The sequence below is a fragment of the Toxotes jaculatrix genome, chromosome 14 (genome assembly GCF_017976425.1).
Source record: "Toxotes jaculatrix isolate fToxJac2 chromosome 14, fToxJac2.pri, whole genome shotgun sequence".
Lineage (NCBI taxonomy): Eukaryota > Metazoa > Chordata > Actinopteri > Toxotidae > Toxotes > Toxotes jaculatrix.
In genome coordinates, this window is record NC_054407.1 from 20,435,781 (window position 1) to 20,460,459 (window position 24,679).

The 24,679-nt window shown below is 38.6% G+C and overlaps 2 protein-coding genes across 2 annotated transcripts; both read right to left on the minus strand.

The window, feature by feature from the left end:
- Positions 1 to 395: 395 nt before the first annotated feature.
- On the minus strand, positions 396 to 13,876 carry vapal (VAMP (vesicle-associated membrane protein)-associated protein A, like). Its single transcript, XM_041055939.1, has 6 exons — positions 13,721 to 13,876; positions 7,757 to 7,909; positions 6,117 to 6,220; positions 4,848 to 4,928; positions 2,571 to 2,750; positions 396 to 1,379 (listed from the first exon to the last, which is right to left on the minus strand). Exons 1-6 carry the CDS (start codon positions 13,776 to 13,778, stop codon positions 1,218 to 1,220), a joined length of 738 nt encoding a protein of 245 aa, XP_040911873.1. The 5' UTR covers positions 13,779 to 13,876; the 3' UTR covers positions 396 to 1,217.
- A 1,747-nt stretch (positions 13,877 to 15,623) lies between these two features.
- rab31 (RAB31, member RAS oncogene family) lies at positions 15,624 to 23,764 on the minus strand. The gene is made up of 7 exons (XM_041056075.1): positions 23,610 to 23,764; positions 22,209 to 22,288; positions 21,369 to 21,450; positions 20,020 to 20,091; positions 19,421 to 19,527; positions 18,593 to 18,702; positions 15,624 to 17,852 (listed from the first exon to the last, which is right to left on the minus strand). The coding sequence occupies exons 1-7, from the start codon at positions 23,643 to 23,645 to the stop codon at positions 17,755 to 17,757; spliced, it is 585 nt and encodes a 194-aa protein (XP_040912009.1). The 5' UTR covers positions 23,646 to 23,764; the 3' UTR covers positions 15,624 to 17,754.
- Between the last annotated feature and the right edge of the window lie 915 nt (positions 23,765 to 24,679).

The window sequence follows — 24,679 nt, forward strand, 5'->3', positions numbered from 1 at the left end:
TCAGCAACAGGGGGCGTTCATGCTCATGCATATCACAAGGAAAAGCACAAGAGGGGAGGTTGGAGGGAAAGGGGGCAGTGGGAGTAAGATATGGTAAATCAGGCACATGCTAACTCCACAACATAATCGCAATGTCAAGGAGAGATGGTTGAGAAAAAGCCAAAGTTCAGCAGAACAAAAACGGAAAAAGTGCTACGATTAGGCAAGGGTGAAGAGCCAAGTTAACATCGGAGAGGCTTTCCAACAGTATAGACCTCAGAGAGCTGAAGATCAGGAAAACAGATGCAGAGGTTGCTCTGTTCGTATGTTAAACATTACATTAATTTTATGGCACCAAATTATGAATATTTGAGGTGTATTATTGAAGAGACACAGGAAAAGACGGCTATCAAAACCACATTTTTTCATTTTTATTTTTTCAATGCTTAATATCATGGGACAGGATTTTAAGAATGGAGACCTTATTTCAGTCAATATTTGCCTCAGAAGGAATATATGCTTTGTATAATAATAATAATAATAATAATAATAATAATAATAATAATAATAATAATAATAATAATATAAAGTCTGCATTGGTGTTGTGAGGAAAAGGAAAGGACAGAAATGTACAAGGAGGCACCTATATCCCCAGCTGGACCTGAACATTCCAAGACAAGAAGTAGAAATTACAAACTGAACAAATTTACTTCAGAGGCAATCCAGCAACAGGTAGCAAGGTCATTTGATGGAAGTTCTTTCCTTTTTTGTTTAAAAGGATTTAAAACAACATTTACAAGACACCTAACATTCCATTCAATTCCTATTAAAAACAACAGAGAGAGAGAGAGAGAGAAAGAGAGAGAGAGAAATCTAATCTTTTGACTGCCTCTTGCCCATGGTTCACTCTAGGTGCATCTTCCATGTTGACTGTAGTATACATCTTTCACTGTCCCGCATCATTACCTGTATAATCCAGCCATCAAAAAACCAGAAAAAAAAAACAAAACAAAAAAGGGAGCAATCACTTTTTTGTCGCCTTTTCTCAACTCTCTGTGTTTACTAACCGTGTGAGATTGTAAAAAGGCGACGCCTTCAAATGATGCTGTACAGATGTGTTCACTGTAGGCCACACTACCAATGATATGGCAAAGTCAACAGAAAGACTTCTTGGTTTTTCCAGGCCTTTTTGATTCCGGAGCCGGGGTGGGTGATACGGCTGGCATGCATCTCCCAGTCTACAAGATGAACTTCCCTAGGAAGAATCCGATGAAGATGGCTGCTATGACGACAAGAAGGGAGGGCAGAGAGGCGGTGGAGGCCTCTCGGCCGAGGAGGCTAGTTGAGTTTGATGTCATGTGCTCCGAGCGGGGTACCTTTCTCATTCTAACAGTATCCTCCTGTGAAAGAAATGAAATAATATGAAAATAAGACAGATTTCAAAGAAGAACAAAAAAAGAAAGATCAAGGCAATGTAGGACAAGTTTACAAGTATTCAGTAAGTACGTCTACAAACTTTAATGCTCGTACAGCATAAAGGAGTTCAAACAGTGCGATGAACTCAAATAGTTTAGTCAATGTGTGCACATAAAGACCCCATTTACACAAGCTACTAACACGTCATCTGTATCTGGATAAGGAAAACAGCCCGCCAGGTGTAAATGCACACAGAATTTACACACAGAATTTATATTCTCCTCATTTGAATTCCTGTGCGTCACCTCTTTCTGTCAAAGTAGGCTTTTCAACATGTCTTCAAGTGTGGCGGTCTGGAACAGGTATACACATCTAGGCCACTAGCTGTGGTCACATGATGCCGCAGGTCTATTTTAGTGTATATAGGGTCTATTTGGTTTCGTTTCAATCATAATCCGGGATTAGACTTCCAGCTGTATAAGTAACGTTAGCCTAGTTAGTAAGGCTACTGAAAAGCAGCCTATAGGTGCCTTCAGCTACGTTCGCCTGTCATGTCACTTTTGTCTTGTACTTGGTTCCGGTTCTTCAACAGTACTCAGCACAGCATCTTTTGACCTCAGACGTGCCATGTCTCCTGACAAGACCAGTACCCCTGTCAACCTAATTAGCATATTGAGATCCAATTAAGCACAGGCGGAATAGAGATAATGAGAACATTAGGAGTTAACACAATGACCCCTGATCTGATGTTATCCACAATATCCAGATAACTGATGCTTATTAATACCAAGTGTAAATGGGGTCAAAAGGCTTACAGGATAAATCCTCACTGAACTGAAGACAGTGTACCAGCGATATTCTGTCCTGTGTGATTAAAACTTTAATACATGTTGTACTTGTAGACACATCCCCTTTTGATGATGTCAAAACACGGCACGATGATGTAAAATGAAATTCTCTACAGGGGACACACACAGAAGCACATGCTAAACTCATAAAGAGCGTTTTCAGCCCACTGTTACTCACTGCGCATTCTAATTATTTTCTCCGAGTTTCATTTTGTTGTAAAACGTGGCTCCCTGTTTTTCACAACTAGTTTAAGTTTGATCCCACATAAAATGCAACTGAATGAAAAGTACAACGAAATCACACCAATTGGTGATATTATGCCTGACCTTTAGTTGCCGGTTCTCCTCAGCCAGTTTGTTGATCTCAGCTTGCAGCCTCTTGCACTTCTCCTGCACTTTCTTCATCTCTGTATCGTCCAGTGGGGCAGCAACAGGCACTGTGGCTGCCGTTGGCTCACCCTTTGCAGAGTTCATCACCGGGGCCGCTTTAGTCGCCTCCACGTCATTCTACCCAACAAGGAGAAGGAGAGAACCACTAAAGTGAAATCCAGCATGCCCTGAGCTAAGTAGGGAGGTTAGCCTCTAGACAGGAGCCTGTGCCAAAGAAAGGCAGCGTTGTCCTGAGGCCCAGAAGCTTGCAGTGCCAGATCAAAGAGACCAGGAAGGAAATGCATCCCTCCAGAAGTCATGTTTGATGTGGCTTTGTTTTGTGGGGCAGACAACATGACGGCATGGGCAAATGGGGGGCTTTGTAATGAAAATACAACTACTGTATTGTAGATGAAGGCTGACGATCAATACACGGGCAGGATATGATGTTATTTTCCCTTGTGCCAAAATCCAAGGCAAGCAGTCATGATTTTTAGACTAAAGAAATACTGATTAGTAAGTGCTAAAGCACACATCAGGATGTTCTATCATAAATAAACAGGACTGTAATTTAATATTATCCCTGCTGAGTCAGCTCACACATGGGCATGATTTACTCATCTGTCCTCATTTACCGTATACGTTTTTTTTTGGGGGAGGGGGGAAGTAACAACTTTAAATGTGGATGTGGCATCTATTCACATCAATGATAAATGAATTCATTTTAACTCATGTTTAAACCCATGGGTTTGGAGATTTCTGCTTGTGTTCAAAACTTTCTGCATATTAAAAACATATCAGAGTTTAGGACGACTTGTAGGAACCAACACATTTTTGCCATAGCCAATTAAAACATTGTTCAGATCTATTAGAGAATGAGACCTTGTTAAAGCCATTAAAGAATTCTGGAAAACAAAAAAATGTAGGCTTCAAAGTTTAAATTTACACACAAGCCATGACCATTGAAATCACTAGAAATCACATCCTTAACAGAAAGGATTACTCTTACAGGTCCTGTAAAGTGTTTTATTCTTGTTCTGAGTTGATCCACTATAGACATGTATACGTCTTTTTCCATTTATACCATCCACAGGCCTGGAAAACGCTTTTTAAAATGTCAAGCTGTTTCCATGCCCCTGGGAATCCTGACTATAGTATGAACTCTTACCTGTTTGCCTCCCTCTGCCTCTCTCTTTCTCTCTGTCTGCCTCAGTGACTGGCACTTCCTGCATGAAGTTCACATTTTAGGAAGATTTAAACTGCCATTATTCATATGGCTATTTTATGCCTGAGCAGTTTAATGCAACCCATGCTCAAATCAAATGAGGGAGAGAGAATTCTGTTAATTGCTTCACCCACTTCAACTGTACTCTCCCTGCCTCCTGTGGTCTCCTGAAGGAAGGAATTATCAACCACCTGACAAATAACTACAATAAGGTGACTATCATCAGTGCTTGTGCTCAGAATGAATTGAATTAATGCGTTACATAAGTTTAAACCTAACTCACAAACTTTGCTTCATATTGTAAAAACATTTTCGGATCCCAGATTGCACAGAAATGCATCATGCTGAAGTTGAAGACATCTTCTCTAATACTGTCGTATGAATTCATAACCTGTAAATATGTAAGGATGCTGTGCCAATATACGTTTGTTTGTGTGTATGTGTGTGGCAGTGTGTGTAGATGTGTGTGTGTGTTAGAGAGAGTGTGCGTGGCAAGGACAATTATGTTTTCCACAAAAGATTCAGTGGTTATAGAGCTAATAATTCATAATCAAATTTCAGGAGAGAAAGAAGACCCAGTGTTGAAGACCTGCCCCTGTCAGAGGCATTGTTGCATCTAAGGGTAATGTTTTGTTGGCTTTTCAAAATAAAAGTCCACACCCACTCTTCTGTCTGACAGAAGAGTCAGGAACATTTGAAAAGCTGGTGTATGACACTGCATGGCACATTCAAGCATTTCAGGTGAGTCTTCAGTAGGAAATGATTACTGGTTTTTATATTTTTACAGATGAGACAGGGTGCCTTGGTCAATTTTTCCACTGGTACTGCACTTTCTACTAATTTCCCAATATAGCAGAGGATGTTTCCAGTGTTTTAACTAACATGGAAAGCTATACTATTCTGGCAATTTTCAAAGTTCAGCATTCAAGGCATCAAGAAAATTAAACTTCAGGTTAAAAATAGAGTTATGCAGAAACAAGCGTTTGTTAATGTGCAGCAGCACCTCTTACCACTTTATCGTTTTCAGAAGGCAGCTCGAAGACACATCTCAGCTTGGAATCCATGAGATCATCGGGTTTTGCATCTTTCCACTGGTGGAGATGAAAAATTGGATTGTAATTCATCAACTCAAACTGCTAGCAGCTGGAATCTATCCACACACACGCACGTGCACTTCAGCCTACTTTATACTATTCTCATGCAATGCAGCCTTGAATCTATAGGACTTACATAAACATAAAACATGCACAGCTTCATTTAAGGACCAGTTATAACCTCAGACACATTTTTCCATTGATTTTAGGTCTATATTTTTAGTTTAATGACAAATTTCCATGAAGTCAGCTTGTTAATACGAGACATTTGTTGCGTGATTTTATACACTCACTGACAAATGTGTTTGTAACTCAAAGTGCTAATAAAGCACAGCTTTACTTTATGGTCAAATAAAGAGAACAAGCCGTATCATAAGTGAGAGGTATAACGCAGATTTGCAAAGGGGCACAGCAACGCCATGGAACTAATTCAGCTGATATATTAGTAACCTTACTGGATTCCAGTGTACTTATCAAGACCAGTCAGACCTTTGTTCCTCTACACTTCCTGGATTTTGCTTCTCATTCAAGACAAGCCAGTTCATGAACAGGACTAGAAGGTATGTGCATGTTTCACTGACTGACTGAGCCTTTGCTGTCCTCTGGTGGACTACTGAAGAATGCATCTCAATTAGTTTGACATTTTATCTCAGAGTTTTCCAAGGGCAGAGGACCTTGCCTGGTTAAGTAACTCAGCAGACTGATAATAACCCTGCACAGTCAATGACCAAATTCCAATCCCTGCTGTAAACGGATATAAACTTAAGTATAATGAGTAGTGGAACAATTCTGTTATCAAACATTGAGGATGACAAGTCTTCAGTGAGTCTTAAGCAATGTTAAAGTGTCAAAACGTGAGAAAGTGGGAGTAATTTCTGAGGCATTATCACTGTGTGAGATGAGACAGTAATCTGTTTGTAAATAAAGAAAAATGGAAAAGTTCAAATAAATGATTCAAAATCCTGTTGAAACAAAATTCTGACAATGCTAGTCCACGCTATAAGAGGTCCTAATTTACTGGCAAGTGTAGTGAACAGTGTCTTTTTGCAACAGGGAAAACAGCTTTAGGATATAGAGAAAAAAAAATCTGTGAGCTTTAGACAACTGTGTTAATTGCTATTGTTTATTTTTGTGGGGGCAAGATTAATAACCACAACAGATAAAAATAAAAAACAAACAACTTACCAATGCATCCATATCAGAAACATTTGGTGGGGCAAAAATTGTCTGCACCATGAATTTGTGTTTACTTTTCTCGTTGGGGTCATAGTCAAAGGGCTGCAGCATGACTGTGAACGAAAAGTAAAAAGATATGTTATAATGTTTGAGCAAAGGCATCCCTCCTGTATACAGAAAAAACCTAAACATTCAGCAAAACGAACCCGATAAATCTATGTTTCACAGAGATTACTGGTTAGTTAGCGAGCATGTACCTGTGTCACATTTGTCTGTTTGGTAACATTAAATTACTTTACCACAGACATTCAGTTTCATAAGGATGTTGTTTATTTTTATATTCTAATTTAATTTTGTGAATAAACATTGGCCATTGTCCTTTAAAGGGATACTCTATCCAAATTTATAGTGCTAAAGAAATCACCCCATGTATCTTTGATGAACGGCTGCTCCTTCACAGAACAGTGTTTGTAGTCAGCTTGAATTAATGTCACTGATAATGTACTCAATATTCTGGACAAATATGAGTATTTGGAACATACTGAAAAGACAAAGAAGTGAAGTACCCTGCAGTGGTTTGAGTGGTTTGAGAGGTTTCTCTGGACATTTATACTTTTTTTTTTAGAAGTATCTTGTAACTTACATGAATTCAATCTGTGGTTATAGCAAAGCTAATTTTAACAGACACCATTTTAAAACAAACCATTTTACTTCAGTAACTGAAATATTGCTACAGACAATTCACACAAGGCAACTGTCCTGAAAAAGAATCCACTGGGAACCGAAAACCAAGTTACAGTAGCCAAATTGAAGCTAATTTGACCTTGAAAAGCAGAATGAAAACCTAATTTGCCAGCAGCTTTACATGCAAAACAGATTATCACCACTAATCAGAGTAAGGCATTTCTCCAATTAAGATGTTTACCTCGGGTGCTTTAAGGACTAGTCCATTAATATTCCTGTTTACATGCAGCTGTTGTATTTAACCTTAAATCCTATACTTCTGTCATAACACTACTGTGACCGGCCCCTGTGGCCATCTTTGTTTAACTATTGCGATAAAACACTGTGGTTTCAGTGTTTTTGGACACACCAAGCCAACAGTAGAAGCCTTGTCTCTGTAGTCTCTTTGAAGGATGCATTATGCAGAACATGTTTCAACAAAGATGTTCTGTTACTAAATTTAGCCATTAAAGTGTCCACTGCTGGTGCAGAGGTTACAGCCTGCTCTACACCTGGTGTACCGGTCGGTTTCTGTCCACATCCAATATGCACACAACACTACACAACACAGGCCACAATTAGAATGGAGATCGTGTGGACCAGATGAAAAGTGCTTCCACAGCTTGGGTCTTTAACACCTCAGCTTCAGCTTAGCACTTGGCTTTGACCGTGACCAAAATGTGCTGTTCTCATTTACACTGAATTCTGCTTCTGGTGTCAGACAGTGGAACAAGTTAAAAAACAGTGACTGAAACGTGGCCCATTAAGAGTACATGTAAACCAGATGTCACTTCCAAGCCCATTTCCAAGCTGCTGCTCTGCACTGCTAAAAGCCTGAGTTTATCATCACAACGTTGACTGACAAAACCAAACCAAAAAAAAGACAACGATTAAATACAGTTTTTGTAGTCTCTGGAAAAACTTACCAGAGATGTTGACAGTTGCTCCGACATCAATGACACCACTGTTTGGCCGTACACAGTACCTGCGCGGCGCCGTCGTCTTCACTTTGAAACACACTCTTCTGTCAGAGGGGTTCTTCAGTTTGAGGTTGGTGGTGACTACATCTGTGAAAGGACCTGATGGACAGAATGACAAAAATAAACACATTATAATTTCTGTATTGTGGAATACACTCTCCTTCTATGGATACGCCAAAAAAACAAAAATGAAAAAGTAGCACAAAATATGGCTTACATATACAGAGCAGTGCAATCCTCTACTTTAACTGGCATGTTTTTGCTATGATTAACCACTGAAAGAACATCAAAAGAACATTTTTCTGGCATCACATCCTGCATTAGTTGCACCAAAATAGGGCTTAAGGAAAAGCTATTTTACAGTGAATTGGGTGAATTCAGAATACCAGACAATGGAGGGTAAATATGTTGTGCATTTGCAGAGAAACTGCTGAAATAGAAGAAATTCAATATTTCAAGTTACACCTGATTACTGGAGAACAGATAGACGTGTAGTGTTTTGATGTTATGGTCAAGAGAGAACTTTAAAAAGATCAGTTGAAAAGTACTGTCAGGCTGCAACTCAATTAGGCCTACAAAATTAAGAGGACTAATTGAATAGTGAGTTCCTTGGCTTGAAGCTGGATTTCAGGGTATTTTTACCGTAAATATTCTAAAAACACGACAAATGAAGAAACAGTGGGCAGTACAACACTTATTTATTACCAATAACTGCTATAATACATTTGATTCCATTTAGACTTTCAATATACCATATACAAGTTAATTTTCTAATGTTTATTTATTTGTCTATTTAATTTTAATTATACTTATTATCTTTGTTGGAGTATTACAAGACAACTTCCAACTCTATTGTAGGACAAATTTTGCATACCTTAAGAGCACCTTGTTTAATGAAATGATTGTTAATGAAATAGTTGATACACTAAGCCTTTTGCAATATTAAAAATGCATCTCAAAATATTTCATTTACCCTGACGGGAGGTACTACCACTTATAAATTCAAAGCTTAGCATAAGACATTCATGAAGATCAGGATCTTCAATACTAACCCCACCCCCTGTGTAAGCGTCCAGAAGCAACAGGCCAAACCACCTGAATCTATTAAGTTTTTTTCCCAGCTAATTTCATATAGATGTCCCATGTTCGTATTGGAAATTAAGGTCCTGCCCTACTCAGGTCATATATCAGGAGATCAATAGTTTGCTCTCCATCTTGTGACAGAGCTGGCTTCAAATTAGATCCTTAACCATGGTCAGCACCATCCAGCTTTGATGAGCAACTTCATGTGGAAAACACAACTGGACGCCAAGTCAGAGGTACCCCAAACTCGATCAGCACAATTACCCTGGGAGCCTGGAAAAAGATTGAGATTGAGAAGCAGTTCAAATCCCTGCACTACAAACCTTGCTCAACCAATGCGCACCTAAGCCCTCCAGAAACCTATGAAAAACTCTGATGTCCCATGACACATGTTTAGCTGATATCACAGCACGGATGCTATGGATTAGGTTTTCTAATTTCTATCTCATTCTGGAGGGAAATTCTGGTTAAGATTCACCTTCAAGCTCTTTTCTATTTCCTGAACAGTACACGTTGTTAGAGCTTGGACAATCAAGAATTGGCCGCTTGGGTTTCGCACAGTTTTATTTTGATTTTGGACTGAGATTTGAGGTTACACTCTACGCTGTTTTCTCTTAGACATCCCCTATAAGTATGTTTAGGTTTTTGTTAATACCAAATGATTTGCCATCATTAAACAAATTACTTTTTTTTACAAATAAATCAAATACCTACACTAACCGCCAGATTCCAATATTTAAAATGCATTTAGTCAATCTCTTATAAAGCTAATTGTATGTTTCAAAACAGCCATTTACATACTGAATAATCCCCAGGAGTCTCTTATGCCTTGACCTGCACCTACTGAACACATAATACATTGTTTTCTTCAGGGTCAGCTGGTGACGGTGATTTGCCCAAACCTATAACTGCTTTGCATTGTTTTCATACATGAAAACATTAAAAATGTCCAAGAAAAAAAACCATTCAAGATATCCTTGCGGCTTTTTATACTTTTTACAGCTTGGTTGGAGCTCTGCTTTGAGTTCACAAAGCCTACATTCAGCCTTCCTTCACAATCAGTGCTCAGAGTGATAAGAAGCAATGCATGACCAGATTGGAGTGGCTCCACCCAGCTAAAGCTAACACGTAGAGTTATGGTGATGACTGGGGCGTTGTTTTCAACACAGGTGCGTCACAAAGGCATTCCTAGAAACCTGAAAAACCTTGTCACTGGTGCCGTGTCTGTAAAATCTGATATTTCTACCAGCAACCTCTGTTTCCAACAATATAGATTTGAAACTGGCAAAGAATATGAGTTATTGTAACAAAGATGCAATATGATAAAACTGTGGAAGTGTAATTACCATGAATGTTGTTTGTTAAGATGCACTGTTTTATTTATTATCATCCCACCCCTAGTAAGTACACATGGGTGAAAAAAATGCTTATGTATTAAGTAAATCACTGTTGGTGAGTGAGGGATTAAGGTAAGTAAATGTGATTTTGTGCTGATCAAAGGTACATGGCAGGTACAATAATTACAGCCTGTCAAAAGTCTGAGCTTGTCAAGCATTCCTCCTGATTTTGGAGATGTCTTTCTGTAGGCCTGTTCCTGCTGGTGGAACAAACAGGAAACAGAAACTTTTGCATAATGCACAACACAAACAGAATTATCAAGAGCAGCACCTGCTCTTTAAATGAGGAAGGCTAAGGAGGTAAAAATACTGACTGCATTTATCAAACCCGCTTCTGTCACACACGGACTCAATAAAGAAACAAAGACAACAACAACAACTGAGAAATTGCTCCGGAGAAAAATAACATAATGCTGATTGAAATAAATGTCTACACTACGTGTTTTATATAGTGTGAGCATTACTGAAACCAAGACTGAAACAGATAAGACACTGTTGTGCACATCAGATATACACCCACATAGCCTGCATCCATTGCCTAACTCCGAGATGCCACCTTTGCTCAAGCAGCGTTAGCACCATCTCTCTCATCTTGTTGCGTGTATGCTGAGTTAGGGTCCCCCAGGCCAGTCCTATTCTAAAAATACCAGCCAAGGAAAGGAGGGCTGCCCCCTCTAGCTTGCTGGAGGAATCCCAGCAGAGGCTCTAAAACAGACCAGCTCACAGCTACATGTAGACCGATTTAGCTCTGTCTCTGTGACAGTAAAGGAGCTGTGGTCATCTTTCTTCTCCTCATATTGCTTTTCAAAGACCAAACAGTCAAACCATTTCATTTTTCTCTCTGTTCCAAATGGCCTGACCCTTTCTCTCTCAATGTAGCAGTTTGGTTTAGATTTGATCAATCTCTCATTTAAGATCATGTTGGATCATACCAGGGGTAAACAATAAGTCTGTGCCAAGGGGCAAAAACCAAACTCTTTACATAATACACTGTATTCAGTTTCAAGCCTGCATACACAAGAGGTTAAAAAAAACAGGACTATTCAAATTGTACTCGAGCGTGCTATGATAACTTAATAGTTATTCTCCTATTAAGCAGAAATACCAATATGTTTGCAGCTGTTTTGCATTATGATTTACATTTCATATTAGGCTATCAGTATAGGTTTAAGACACAGTCACTGAGATTTTCTTCCTCACAGCTTTTGATTACATGTTTTTCTGGACAGTATAACAGAACAAGAGGGGTGGCTGATTAATGATTATCATTTAATGCTGATCGTTATCGACATTACCTTTGCCATAACTTTGCAAGTTAGCACTGCATCCAATCCGGTACACAGCAGGGTAAAAGTTTAATCTGATGAAGGAAAATGTAAGTCCTGTGACTGATCGGTAATCAGAATAAATCTAATCAGAGCAGAATTTCTTAATCAGGTAAAATGAGGAGATTTATGATCAGGTGATGATAGACGATGTCTCTGCCATCAGACTGTCTGTGTCAATTTTAAGGTACAGCTGAAGGACAAACATTCATTTATGTATTTGGGCTTAACTCTTAACCCACTTTCTGAAACCTCTATATAACCAAAGCAAATTGCCTTACCTGACCGCTTGCTCATTAAAACGCCAGTAACCTGCTGTACAGGCTAAACGCGAGCTTGACATTTTAACTAGTTGGCTTTAAACTTAACTCAGACTGAGTTTCAATTATTTTCAGTTTTATTCTCTGGCAATTTCAATCAGTGGCATGGCTATATGAAAAACCTGTCTGCCTCTTGCTGGAAGGCTCTATTCACCACCATACGTTACTTGATGCAGCCACAGACCTAACAAAGGCAGAACAAAAAGCATTCCAGTGTGAAAGACAAACTAACCAGTTTAATAAAGTAAAGAGAATGTTTATGTTTTAGCATCAATGTGAGGCTGCCTGGCTTCTCTCAGCCTGTGGTAACATCAGGTGCAGGATCTGAACAGTGTAATGATGCATAAAGATGTGCCAAATCAGTTTGACAAAGGACACCTCATCACCGAAACATCTCAATGACTATACCCCACCCAAAGCTGGTATTTGAACTGGTGACCTTTCTAACAATCCTGTCAAGTCCAGGCTAAAAACCAGTATCCATTCATACCTAGTTCTAACTAACAAACAATCAGCCTCTTGGAATCATCAAGACAATAGGCTTAAAGATTCTTGGTTCTAAGACAGTGGCACATTCAGCAACGCTAAAACAACGTCTTATTGGCAATAATGTTTGCAGCACAGACATAGATTACTAACTGGGACGAAAACAAGAAACGCAGGGAAGAATTCTGGGTCAAAGTGAATAATGGTTATGATAAACAGCTCAGCGACAGAGATTGTTGTACAATACCAATAGCTACACTGAAACTTGTACATCAGCACAATTCAGTTTTCCTGTTACTCCAGTCACTTGCAATGGTCAGTTGGCTAATAACAAGAGCAACAGTTGGAATCATATCTCACAAACATAAACTAACTACATCTGTAAATTTTTGAACTGATGAGACGCGGTTGATAGGCCTATAGAATGTAAAGGAGGACAGATTGTTGTCGGAAAGTAGCTAACAATCGGGCTACTTAATATCAACTTTTGCATAAGCAAGCTAGCCTAGCTAACGTTAGCCAACGGTTGAATGACACATCGCTGTACGTTATCACTGCCAGGCAAGCAGTCGGTGGTAATCAAATGTGTGAATTACTTTGGTTTCCTATAAATGCGGAAAAGCAATAATGTTGCGCAGGACACGTTTACTTATTTTACTTAGTATATACCCTTAATGGAGTTAGGAGAACCGAACCAACGCTAGCCCAATGTTGCTGAAAACTGTAGGTTAACCTTACAATGTATGTTAGTTAGCCAAGTTTGTCACCCCAACTGTCAGTCACTTTAGCAGCTTGACATGTCAACGTGTCTAAAAGAGGTGTGTCGGGTTATATGCCGCATTTGTCGTTGAGAAAAAGTGTGTTTCCTTACATTTAACGTCCGGGTTATGTGCGGTAAGCATTTCAGGGAATACGCTGAGCCCTAAGGAAACAACAGTTTGCTGTTGCTAACACTACAACAGCAGCACAGCAGCTCATGCTGCTGCTGCCAAGTGAAAATGCTGGCAAACAAGATGTACAGTTTAACTCCGTCTTACAACTACGGGCGGCTGTCCCCCACATTCTTCCACTACTTTGCTAGGTGCTGTCATGAATGGTAGGCCGTCAAGGTGCACGCCACGACGGCTTATCCACGTCACTACAGTGCGAGGATACAGCGGCCCGTCTCGTCCCTGGCTAACTTAAAATGGCGGTGAATGCTAGCTAGCTCGCTAGCAACGAAATTCGCTTGAGGGAGTGTGAAATCGTATCAGTCAGGCAATACTCGCAACTACATTCAAGAAATTTTTAACCACCTACCTTTAAATCTGAGGTCGGTGGGAGGGTCAAGGATAAGGATCTGATCCAACTTTGACATTTTTAGCTGAGGGGATGCACTTGATTGTATCGGGGAGTAACTGACAAGTGGAAATCCTGGATCCCCTGCCACCACTGAGTCAAATGCTGACTGAGCCCTGCGAACGAGCATGTGGGTACAAATACTTGAACGCGCGAGTGCACGACCCTGTTGCGCGCCCTTGTGGCTCACTCAGCGACTGATGTGATTATGGTACAGTAAACTAGTTACACTGCGCAGGAAAAAAACAGCTTATAAAATGACACGAACCCCGAATTTGACCCTTACCTTCATTATTGTCTGTAGTATCAACAAACTACATACAAAATAATTTGGGTGTACGTGATTTGATTTATTAATAATTTGTTTAAAAGTTGAATAGGCTGCAACCAACAATTACCTACATTATCAGTACTTCTGACAGTAATGTTCTTTTATAACTGGTTCATTGTTTGGTGAACTAAATGTCAAGAACAGTGAAATAAGCCCATCATTGTGCCCTGAAGCCGAAGTTGATAGAGGTCCAACAGCAAAAAAAAAAAAAAAAAAAACCCTGGGTTTTCTGTGTGTCAACTGTGTTAACACAACCTTCCATCAAACGAGTTCAATACAAACTAGAAGAATTCAGGTTTTAAAACTCACCTCTACAAGAGAATGGCCACAAGATGGAGGATGGAGGACAGGTCATAACTGATGTTCTATGTCAGTGGTCTAATCAAATTATGTTGATAAACACAATTTACAGTAAACCTTGGGCTTCTGAGGCCTCTGGGGGTCCAGGGCCAATGGGCAGTAGCCTGCTCTGTCAGCTGGTAATTCAGCCTTGATCTGTTTGTGGTTTAAATAGTAACTACACACTATGAGGCTATTTTGTACACAAGAAAATGCAGTTGTCTCAACATGTGCAACTTATTTGTTTTCTCCTTTCATTTTCAATTACTTTCGACACTTAAAATCACGTTATCAACATTTGGTCATTATCCTATATTGGTAACACTTTGCTATAAGTCTATAATAAGTTTATAACCTACATTTATAACCACTATATACAGATTTGATTTAATAAATTCTTTATACTATGCTACAAGCAGATATAAGGTCATTTTAAAGTGTTTATTATTGTACAGAATTTGCCAACAAGTAATGTGTAATAAATAATAATAAAGCTGTAATAATTAGCTGATTAATTTGATTAGTCAATCAACAACTATTCTGATAACTCAATGATTGTTTTAGTTATTTTTTAAGCAAAAATGCCAAAGAGTAAATCCACTGCAGTGTACTGAATAGGACCCTGTGGAATGCTCCATTCTGCATGTAATTTGTGCTGTTTACAGCTTTTCAAAGGGGCATGTTAACCATATATCAGCAAAATAAGGAACCACAAGACTAATTTGTTAAGTGTTGCTAAAAAGTTGTGGGTGAGTAGTGTCACTTTTCCAGAGGAGAAGTTTCTCACATAAGATTTAAAAGAAGAGCAAAATGTCAAATTTAGGCTGTTTTGGGTGATGTGAACAAATCAAGGCATTTGTTCACATAATGCAGTCTACAGTGACTGGAGTAAAAGTTTCTCCTGCACTGTGCAGCCAAACTGTCATTTTTCACTTGGAGTTTTGGTTTCTGAGGTGTCAAGGTGGCCAAGTAGAAATGCATGTTCTCATGATGCCAGGAAGTTAATGCAAGTTATGACCTTTGGTTGGTGAGACTTTCTCTTGCTCATCTTTCTGGTCAACAGAACTTAAAATGTAAAATCAGAGAGGGCTTATTTTAATGAGTGCTGTGATGCCTTTGATGCATATTTGAAAAACACATATTTTATCTTCCCAGTGGGAAAAGTAACACAAAAACTAAACAGAAAAATTGAATAATTACTACTTTATTACATTGATTAATATACAAAAGTTAATCTGGTTTACAAAGAATACAGGGAAGCATGACTAAGGCATACAGTATAAGGATTGCTGCAGGTAACTGGTAGTTTCAAAGTTGACTGTTACACGTACAGTTAGTCTGTACAAATTTAGACTAATAATTCATGCATTATTCTAGCAGTATGCACTTTTTAGCCATGTCATACATTTGTTTGAAAAAATTAAAAAAAATTTTAAAAGGCACTTGTGTGGCGAGACATATTACTTGTTTGAAATAAAATTTCTTCTCTCAATATATCATTGTCTCTTTTATGGAGGTAATGTCATTCCAGCCTGCATTGAAAAATCAATTTAATGATGTTTTTCTCAATTTGCTGGTAAAATTTGATATACTGTACATCTGGCCAAAAACGTAACTCATAATTCAGTTTCAGTGAGTCACTGCCTCACATTTTGGTGGAAGATTGTAATCATAAGGTTGAAATTTGCTTGTAGTAAACAATCCATGGTGGGTTATATGTGAGACACATTTACCCAAGGAAACCTCAGAATTTAAAAAAAAAAGTCAGGTCACGTCACATTCTGGGAAGAATGTACTGCATTTTTTTCTCAGTAAGCAAAGCCACAATGACTGGTAGATTTTTGAATGGAGTTTGGTGTGACTTTCCACACAGAGAACAGTACCTATTGGCAAAATGAGACTATAACTGCATTATAAAGTAAGCTTCATTAACACATAGAGGTGGATAAAATTTAACATTTTTAACTTTCAAAGTACGAATGTAAACATGGTTTTTTTAAGCTATGGAAATATGGAACAAGAATACTGTTAACATAGGAACAGAGTACTGTGACTGTTTCAACATTTAAAAGTCACTCCTAACTAATACTGTGGTCAATGTATGCAAAAGTGCTCTGATGAAGTCCTTAAGTGGTCAAATCTGAGGGCACTACTGCTAAAGAAACAACAACAAACACAATACATAATCTCATTTTACACAACTGGGCTAAGGACTATCTTCACTGTTACCATTTTTTCCACTTTTGCAAGCCAGATTTCAGGCCTTTATTCCCATAGGTCTTTTAGAGTTTGGTTAGTATGTACAACACAACCTTTTCGAAACTTTAGAGATGTTTAGAGTAAAATACATGCAGGTCTTTTCTCCTTCTAACATTATAAATGTAACCCTTTATCAGGTAAAAATACTTATTATGTTTGGCAGTTGTATACAGTCATTCCCTGTAGTGAAGTCTCAGAAAACATATTTCAGCATGTAAAAAAACATCTTTAACAAATCACTATGTAAACAATACTCGTATTGGTCACAGTGTTTCAACAAGGGGTGTCATACTGTAATTATAATTTAGGCCTTTAAGCTGTTCCTTCTGCAGTATTACAGTTAAACCCTTATACAGCAAATGTGTGTGAAAACACATGACAAAGTGGAATGTAAAGCCGCTGCATTTGAGCCATACAACTGAATGCTCTTCTAAGACTTGATCTTATTCAAAATATTCTAAAGATATTCTATACGAGACTGACACATACATGAGCACAAATGTTCCACGAGAAGGAAACGTGTAGTCTTGATAAAAAATTCTATTTAAAACAATTCTTTTATCGTGTGCCATTGAGGAGCCGCAGTGCATTGAAAATCCACAGAGCAGTTGACTCTTGAAATGAAAATGTAGTTGCATCTACAAACAAGCACATCAGCCAGATGTGATTTAGAATTCACTTGTGCTTAATTTTAAAGTTATTATAGATAGTGGGATAAACCTGCCTTTTTTTGTAATGAGCTGTGTATCACACCACACAAACAGAAATCTTATTGTAATTCAGGACAAACACCACCTGAGGGGGACAAACTTAAGGCTTTCTGCTTCCTAACCTCATCAGACTTGAAACTGCTACAATTAAATGAAGTAAACATCCACTGACCCATATAATACTGTTGGCAGGTTTTCTGTTTCATGTTGCAGGTGACCACATGTGCAAGCTGACGCCTGTCTGTCCACTGTTTAGTCTTTCCCTGGAGTAAGACATTGTGTGCCTTGTGGACAATGTGCTGTGCTGGTGGGGTCCCTGGTGCCGAAGGAAGTCATCTCGTCTGCCATTGTTGCTACTAGCAGCATCTCCTGGTGGACAAAGTGGGCTGCCGGGTGAGTTTAAAGGACTCGTTGCTGTCCACCTCAGGATTTTCCAGGGGCGGAATCTGTTTACCTAAGAACACAGTACAGGGTCATTTCAGGTTTCATGTTAATATTGCAATTTATTTGGCAGAGCAATGTCATTAAAACCATTACTATCATCCATAAAACAAAAGAATGATATATTTGCTGGCCAAAACACAATACCACACAGGCCACTACGATACATACTGTTAAACTAAAACATTGTCAACTTCAACAGTTAATTAGATGAAACAGATATGTTCTGCATTTTAAACATCAAACAGAAACACACTAAAACTTATCTGTCCCATATCATGCCAAAACGTTAAATTATTAAAGTCCCCTCCCACTCAAAACATGTGTTTCACTTAATGTTGCATAACTTGGATGTTTGAACTGTGCAGAGTGAACCATGTGCTGAAGGGGAAATTATTGTGACAACATAAATCTTTTTATTTTTTTCTGAAAAACCATATCAGACACAAAGTACTACTCGAGCCACAGGAGGGGATCCTTGACAGAAACCAAGCGTCACAAATAGTTGGTGTTCGATTTAAAAGAGTCCCCCAATTTTACTGAAGTCCAATATTGAATTTCTACAGTGCCCCTTTTAACTGTACATTTAAATCAAAACTCTTTTCTTTTCTTTAAACAGCTCCAGACTATATTTCCTCCCCAGTATCTTTTAAGCTTAGTTAAGCTAAGTCAATAGCACACATCCTCCTCTTTATTCTCATACAGGACACTGACACACATGTTACCGGCACAACATAAAGCCATGAAACCTACTGATTTTCTGAAACAGCTCCTCAACATTGACAGCATTTCTGGCGCTAGTCTCGATGAAAATAGCTGCAATTGATTCAGCAAACTCCTTAGCTTCCTTCATAGGAACTTCCCTGTAAAAGAGAAGGACATTTAAGTCAGCGTGGAGCTTGCAGTTAAAGGTCCTGTGGAAAATCTAAATTTTCATCAAGGACTTTCATCCACTGCATCTCTAGCTAGTTTGCTCTGGATGACTGAAACTGTACCACAGTGCTGCTGTTCTTGCCACTGCAAGATATTTCTTAAAGATTCTTGAAAAAAACTTTACAGTTTCTCCTCACTGATATTTGCCTGGTGTCACCTTCCACAGGCAAACAGAAAAAATATGTCCAAACCTCTGCTGTGCTTCTGATTTCACTCACTGAGGATCTATGGAGGCCAGCAGGGACAATATGCAAAAACTGTTAAAAAAATCAAAACACTTCTTTGCTCATTTGTTTTTTATTTTCTATTGTAATACATCCTAAAGCCTCAACTGGGTTGTGCTACCAGCCTTGTTGTGGTCTTCTCGTAACAATTATCATGTGATTGGACTTGACGTGAGCTACATAACAGGTATAACAAGAAAATGACTTTGTTTTTTTCACAACAACAAGTCTTCGCTGTGAACAAACACACAAGCACCTCATTCACTAAACCTAGAAGAGTTTTTGTGTGGAAGGTTTTAAAGAAAGCGACACAGTCAAATCGGGGTCGTAAGTGCCATAGTAGTGAATCTGTGGGAGCAATTAATGAAGACTTTTTTTTTTCCTTTTACAGCTATCACAGCATTAGAGAAGAAATTTAGCCCACCTGATGTCTCCTAAATCATTCTTGTTTCCTGCTATGGCTACAACAATATCCTCTGGACCGTGTTCCTTCAGCTCCTTCACCCATTTCTTCAGTGTCTGGAAAGAGTCCTGAACAACAAGAACACATCATGGTCAATTCTGGGATAGGTACTTTATGAGAATGTGCCCCACATTTTCTTCTAGTCATGTCACATAGTCATTGCATTAGATGGTGTTTTTCAGACAAGTTTCCATTAACAGACCAGGAAAGAATGACATTTGTAGGTCATGGAAGCAAAGCATCCCAGAGTGATGGAAAAGTAATTGAATTTTACATCAAGCTCTTACTGTAAAACCAGCTACTTCAGTTACACACATTTAGGAGAGTGGCTGAACACAACAGCAGCTCGGTTGGTACAGTTAGGGGTGAAGGGCATTTCTCAAGAACGCTTAAACAATAGTAAGTTAAGTAAAAAAGGTTTGTTCATTATTCATTTTGCTTCTGGGATCCTGCCAGCAGCTCTGAAGCTTTACACCACTCACCATGTCACCACCCACCCCGGGTTTAAATTACTGCCCCTTCATTGATTTTGGAGATGATGAGTGTTGTGTTATTCTTACCAATTTGGTTATGTCATAGACAATGACAGCAGCAGCTGATCCTCGATAGTACATGGGAGCTAATGAGTGAAACTGAAAAAGACAACACAGTTAACGCAGTTTATCACACCAAATCTTATTTATATAGCAAAGTAATACAGCGATATCATCATCGGTACATTACAAAAATCACTTCAAAAACACTCCATGACCATTATAACTAAACCACACTTACATGTGAAACCAACTGAAAAAGAAAAAAAAAACTTAAGACTTAGTACTTTAGTACTGTGAGTATACTAAGCCCATAGATTCTTAAGTGATGAGTGGCTAATGGAAAAAACTACTTCCTCACATGTTTCAACTCTTTTAACTCACTCTGAAGGTTGTTCCAGTGTTTAGGAGACTGACACAGGCTCCTGCCCCATGGACAATACACAACATTAAGGCTTTAACATTAACGTAAAGCCTTTATTATGTATCTGCACATTAAGAAGCCTCCACATCTAATTCTCAGCATCATAAATCTTGCATCTGTCAGGCTATATTCAAAACATGCATGGTTTAAAAAACCTTGCAGTCTTCTTTTTCTCTTCTACACTTGCACTTTACTACGTTTATGGCACACTTCACACCCCCTGTCAATACTTGTTATCAACCACTGAAGTAATCATGAATATCAGCCTGTGCTTATGGCAATACATGCAATGCACCCATTCAGCAAATTATTGCTCAATAGCGCCATTAATGGTCAAATACGTCACAGTGTTTTTATTTTGCATCCTGCCAGTGATCATAACAACACTGTCTTTGTTCATCAATTGCAGTGACCTAATTCCCTCAAATGACTCCCAAAGAACATTCATGGTAGTATTACGTTGTGTGTTGTGTTGCGTACATGTTATGTTTTTTGCAGATTTTGACCAAGAAGAAAGATGAAGACAACAGTCAAGTACGATACACGTAATATTAGTCCCTCAGATAAACAAAACATTGAACCCTGGTAACAGAGGGTTCAAGGTATCATTTTCACACATAAGCAGGAAATACTTGCACTGGTTTTTCCATGCTGTAAGCAGGTCTGGCAACTGCATACACCAACCACCCCCACCCCCCCCCCCCATCACTAAGATGATGCCACAGTCTCATGACCTTTGAACCCTATGTGTGAATCATCTTATTTCACGCCTCATAATAACTCCATGTCATGAGGACCCCTGACAGTGAAGCGACTGTGTCACTGTTAGCTTCCTGATGCAAATTGTAATGGAAAATTAACTTCTTTTTAAAAATGTGACTCATAGAGTCATGTGCGTAAACTTCAAGGCAGCAATAAGTAAATGAAGACTTCCTATTGTAGATGCACTCACCCTTTCCTGCCCGGCGGTATCCCAGATCAGAAATTTGTGTAGCTCATTTCCACATGGCACCGTCTTGGTCAGGAATGATGCTCTGTGGATGACATAGAGCATTTCAGTTTTTCGTTTCTCAGCATGTTCTTTAGAAGACACAGGAAACAAATCAGCACAAGTCAGCAGGAGACAAGTAACACTGAGAACAAACACTTGGACCCTGCACCCATGTACAAGCAAACACATATACACACAACAAGACTGATGGTGGAATTTACATTTATATTCATCTTCAGTTTCTGCATCATGTGAAAATCTATCTCAGCTTATCTAAGGAAAACCTAATATTTTCCTCTGAAGAATCTGATTCCAGAAGAGTCTCACTCTTTGTAAACTGTACATATTTCCTTTGACTGTTCAAGCTTGGCATTTGTCTACTGTGCAGTATACTAATTTGTATTTGATACACACTTAATCTTTGAATAATACTGCTCCCTACAGGCAAGGTACTGAAGTCTATTTTGTGTCTACCCATAGGGTTTCATTAAAATCCCAAGAACTTTAAAATCCACTAACAGAAACCTGACCAATTACATTTCTGATGACTATCAGTGATAGTAGTTACTAGTGGTATCACTATGTCCACTGACTGAACTATTATATACAAAATTCAGTCCACTTAACTTGACATTGCACACAGCTGAATTCAAGCAGATTGTTGCAGATTCTGAATTAGGGCTTGAATTGATATCAGACCTCACTGTCTGATTTTTGTACTTCAAAAAGTCTGGAACAAATGTAGCTTTGTGTGATTGATTTATTTCCTGCTGTTGTGGTCGTTCATGAACTTGTACTTACCCTATTGTTGGACTAATGTTGTGGTCGAAATGGTCCTGAACGAACCGGCAAACAATACTGGATTTCCCAACTCCAGTGTCCTAAAAACAGAGGGTTACAAGTCATTCATAGTACTCAAGCACACACGTAAACCGGGTTAGTGCTCACTATTGAACACTACTGATTATGCAACTGTCTGGTCATATGCCTACACCATTAGATAGGTTCCTGTTAGTCGATGACCCCTGCAACTAGAACTGTATTTAAAGTCAGTATTGCTTATTTGTTCAAGAAAGCACACTATCTGTCACTAAAAAAAACACTTACTTTACAAAAGGAGAAAAAAAAGCTAAGAGTTTTAAGGCCGTGTTTCATTCGGCTTTAATTTTGTCACAAGACAACCCACACATAACACACCTACCCAAATATTTAAAAAAGAGAGAGAGACAACATGGTTTCAACACAAAGCATACAAACCAGACAAAGTGTTATGCATACAACTGAGGCATGACAACTGACATGACAGTTCTGAAATTTGCAATCACCATATAAATATTTTTATTGTTGGCACTGAAACTAGTGTTTCGCCCCAATTTATATGTCTGGGTAAAAAAAGGATATATAAATATCTGTTGCATGCCTTTTTGGCGATCCAGACATAATGACAGCCCTTGTTTTGGTTGCACATAGTTAACGCATGAACAAAACCAGCTGTTGAAATATACCAGCAGACGAGTAAGAAAAGATTGGTAAGGACAGTATATGGTTATTATTAAAACGCGTCGGTGAGCCTGTCAGTGGCCTGAGGCGGCATGTACAGGCCTGGTGAACGTTTGTGGCTCTCACAAGTTCCCAGTTCCCCTTTTACCCCATTGATAAGCTGGCAGTTTGCAGCCAAACTGCCTCTGACCATACCCGTCACCGTCTATACACAGGGACTGTGTTTTGCTAACGCAGCAGGAAATTAACGGCTGGCTTGTAGCGGCTCATCTAACGATGACGTAATGATAATGATGAGAAACTGTCCGTTAACCGTTAAAAAGAAACCACACATATACACACACACAAAAAAAAAACACTAAATGTAGTTGTTTTAAAGGTGAAAATTAGGCGCAACACGACAAGAAAACAAACCTAAAGCGACTGCTGCGCCCACCGGTCGCTAAGCTATGTGGTTTTCAGTCAACTAGCCACCAACACTAGTTGCATATCAAAGTTTTCGGACGAAGATCAACAACACGATAAAGTAAAGCTAGTTTAAAAAAAAAAAACATAACTGAAATTTACAGTATCAGCTGGAGACGCTAACTTCTGTTAAATGTTTTGCTAAAATGTCAAAATGTTGTCGGTTAGTTGGTTACACTCGCGGCAGGCTAAAGGAATTTTGCCCAAAATGGATCAGCAAAAACATCAGCAACTTACCCCTAAAAGGCAAACTTTGAGCTCCCTTATAGCCATGGTGAGTTGTGAAAGTTTTTAAATCATTATTTGTCAGTGTTTCAGTCAATGTCTTTGTCTCGTCATGCTTGAAACTCTTTTTTTTCCCCTCTTCTTGACTATAAGAGAAACCCAGCCCCTGAAACAGACAAGACTGACCATCAATTCTAAACGACTGTCAAGAAGTGTTAGTGGGAAATACAACTTCCGGTGACGGCTTTCAAAATAAAACTCGCTTTGCTATCAATGAACATTTATTTATTGAATGTACATTTATTGAAGTACTGTATTCAGAATCAGAATCAGAAAAAACTTTATTAATCCCCGTAGGGAAATTATTTTGTTACTTTCAAGTACTGTTATGTACTTTTACCTTACTTGAGCATTTCTATTTTGTGTTACTTTAAGCTTATATACTACATCTGGACATTTTCCAGATGTAGTATATAAGCTTACAAACAAATCATAACAAAGTAACTTGTAAAAAAAATGTGAAAACATTATTTGGAGTAAAAAGTACAATAATTCCTCCTGAAATGTACTGAAGTATAAATAGAATATAATGTAATATTCAAGTATTTGAAAATGTTCATAAGTATATTTCACCACTGCCGATACCAAGGGAAAAATGTCACCATGCTATGTGAACACATTTATTTCGAGTCAGTCATAAAACAAAAATAAGCTTTAATTTTGAAAAAAAAACGTTTGCTTATATCCGGTGTGTTGCTGGCTGTCTTTGTGCTATTTGATGCGGCTACCTCCCAAATCGGAAACAAGTAAAAGCAATGACTAAAAAACAGTCGGGTGGTTCCACTATCTCTCAAATGCTCAAGCCTGACTCTGAGTAAAGACCCAATAACACGGATCACTTCCTCAAAATGGATGCAAATGTTTCATTTACAGCCTCATTTGGCTGTGACAGAGAAAAGTATTCAGAAAATGTGTAATGGAAAATGTGAGGCACTGAAAACGGACTACACTTCCAGTCAAACATACGAGAGCAAAAAGGTAAACGTTAGCTTTTGTGTCAAAGAATGAGACGGAGATTCAAA

Coding starts and splice junctions, on each gene's coding strand:
- rab31 (XM_041056075.1), bottom strand. CDS start 23,645: ATGGCTATAAGGGAGCTCAAAGTTTGCCTTTTAGGG. Junction 20,092..21,368: donor ATACCGCCGGGCAGGAAAGG/GTGAGTGCATCT, acceptor TGTCTTTTTCAG/TTTCACTCATTAGCTCCCAT. Junction 17,853..18,592: donor GGAGCTGTTTCAGAAAATCA/GTAGGTTTCATG, acceptor CTGTGTTCTTAG/GTAAACAGATTCCGCCCCTG.
- vapal (XM_041055939.1), bottom strand. CDS start 13,778: ATGTCAAAGTTGGATCAGATCCTTATCCTTGACCCTCCCACCGACCTC. Junction 6,221..7,756: donor AGCAACTGTCAACATCTCTG/GTAAGTTTTTCC, acceptor TTTCGTTCACAG/TCATGCTGCAGCCCTTTGAC. Junction 2,751..4,847: donor CTTCTGAAAACGATAAAGTG/GTAAGAGGTGCT, acceptor CTTGTTGGGTAG/AATGACGTGGAGGCGACTAA.